General features: G+C 38.1%; 2 protein-coding genes across 2 annotated transcripts in view; one reads left to right on the top strand and one right to left on the bottom strand.

Moving 5' to 3' along the window:
- Nucleotides 1–681, bottom strand: part of LOC128248727 (zinc finger protein 239-like) — a 6,820-nt gene extending 6,139 nt beyond the window's left edge. Inside the window, exon 1 of the mRNA XM_052970702.1 lies at nucleotides 581–681. The gene's annotated coding sequence lies outside the window, so the exon portion shown is untranslated. The remainder of the gene's footprint in view (nucleotides 1–580) is intronic.
- A 16-nt stretch (nucleotides 682–697) lies between these two features.
- The window catches only part of LOC106871049 (UPF0193 protein EVG1 homolog), a 15,285-nt gene continuing 14,679 nt past the window's right edge, over nucleotides 698–1,303 (top strand). Inside the window, exon 1 of the mRNA XM_014917315.2 lies at nucleotides 698–846. Within this exon, the coding sequence (XP_014772801.1) occupies nucleotides 750–846 (97 nt within the window). The 5' untranslated portion in view covers nucleotides 698–749. The remainder of the gene's footprint in view (nucleotides 847–1,303) is intronic.

A 1,303-nucleotide genomic window follows, 5' to 3' on the forward strand; every position in this document is an offset into this window, starting at 1 on the left:
GCCTTTCTCACACATCTTTTCGTCTGAAAATATTTCCTTTTTTTTTTTTAACCAAAAAGGCATCTCCCATGGTTTTTAAGTGCTTGGTGCCAAAATATTGGCCGAGATCGGTCCCGGGGTTAGGGTTAGGGTTAGTGAAAAAAATTATAAATTTACAAAAAATCTTTTCGTAGAAAGTAGTACCCCGCCCCCATCATTCAGAAGGCTGTGATGGTTATTAAAAAAAATTGGTAAAATACCCCGTCAAAACAAAGAAATCCCAACTTATGTGGGCATCCTGATCCGAAAATCTGCTAGATCAGATTAGAAAGAAAGAAAGAAAGGGTGGAGATTAAGTAGCAGAAAATGGCGAGTCAGTCGCGCATCGCGGACATATTCAAAGGCATTGCTGCAGAGAATGTCCAGCGACACCTGCTGCAACAGTCACCCCGACCTCGCGGGACTCATTTCTCAGACGAGCCGTAGTCGTGATATTTGCGGAGGGATTTATCTTATTAAAAAAAAGTTACAGACTATCAGCGAACATGTCAAAAACACAAACAAAATTAAGTGAAACCCTAAACGAGAGATACTGCTTAACCTGATGCTCATCATTTTTTCCTCTCGGGTATTGTGTAGCCACGAAGGAAATTTGACTGCTATTTCTGCAAAATCATAGAATCATATAAATGTTCTTTCCTGCACTTCTTCGTGACGTGATCTTCGTCGCCTGGTAACGTCTTGTCAACAATCAATCATAACCAAGCAAGATGTCGGCTGACGTTCGCCAGAGCCGTGTAGCTAAAGGTGGCTTTTGGAGTTCGAAACCAAACACCTACAGTCCAGAAACACACCAGTTATTGAGACGTTAGTACAGTGCCTACATTTATAGCTTTCAGCAATCATTTTTATTTATTAATTTCCGATATCGATGCATATGTATATTATGCTTGACGCACACGCTGTTCAACGCATATCTGTTTTTGCCTTTTAATATTTTGAACATTAAATATACGTTCACTAATATGTATGTGCGTGTGTGTGTGCGTTCCAAAACACTATCAAAAGTGAAACTATTCAGCATTTTCTGCCCCAAAAATGTGTAACACATACACAAATATATATACATGCACATAAACACATGCATACATACACAAATATACATAGATACACTAACACACACACACACACACACACACAAACAAGCGATTCAGCGGGAAAAAAAACAGGAAATAAAAAACTTTTTACGGAAATTGGCGAACAAATAGCTTCACTTTTGATAGACTTTCTCTGAAGAATATATATATATATATATATATATTCA

This window comes from Octopus bimaculoides, chromosome 9 (genome assembly GCF_001194135.2).
Source record: "Octopus bimaculoides isolate UCB-OBI-ISO-001 chromosome 9, ASM119413v2, whole genome shotgun sequence".
In the NCBI taxonomy this organism is placed as follows: domain Eukaryota; kingdom Metazoa; phylum Mollusca; class Cephalopoda; order Octopoda; family Octopodidae; genus Octopus; species Octopus bimaculoides.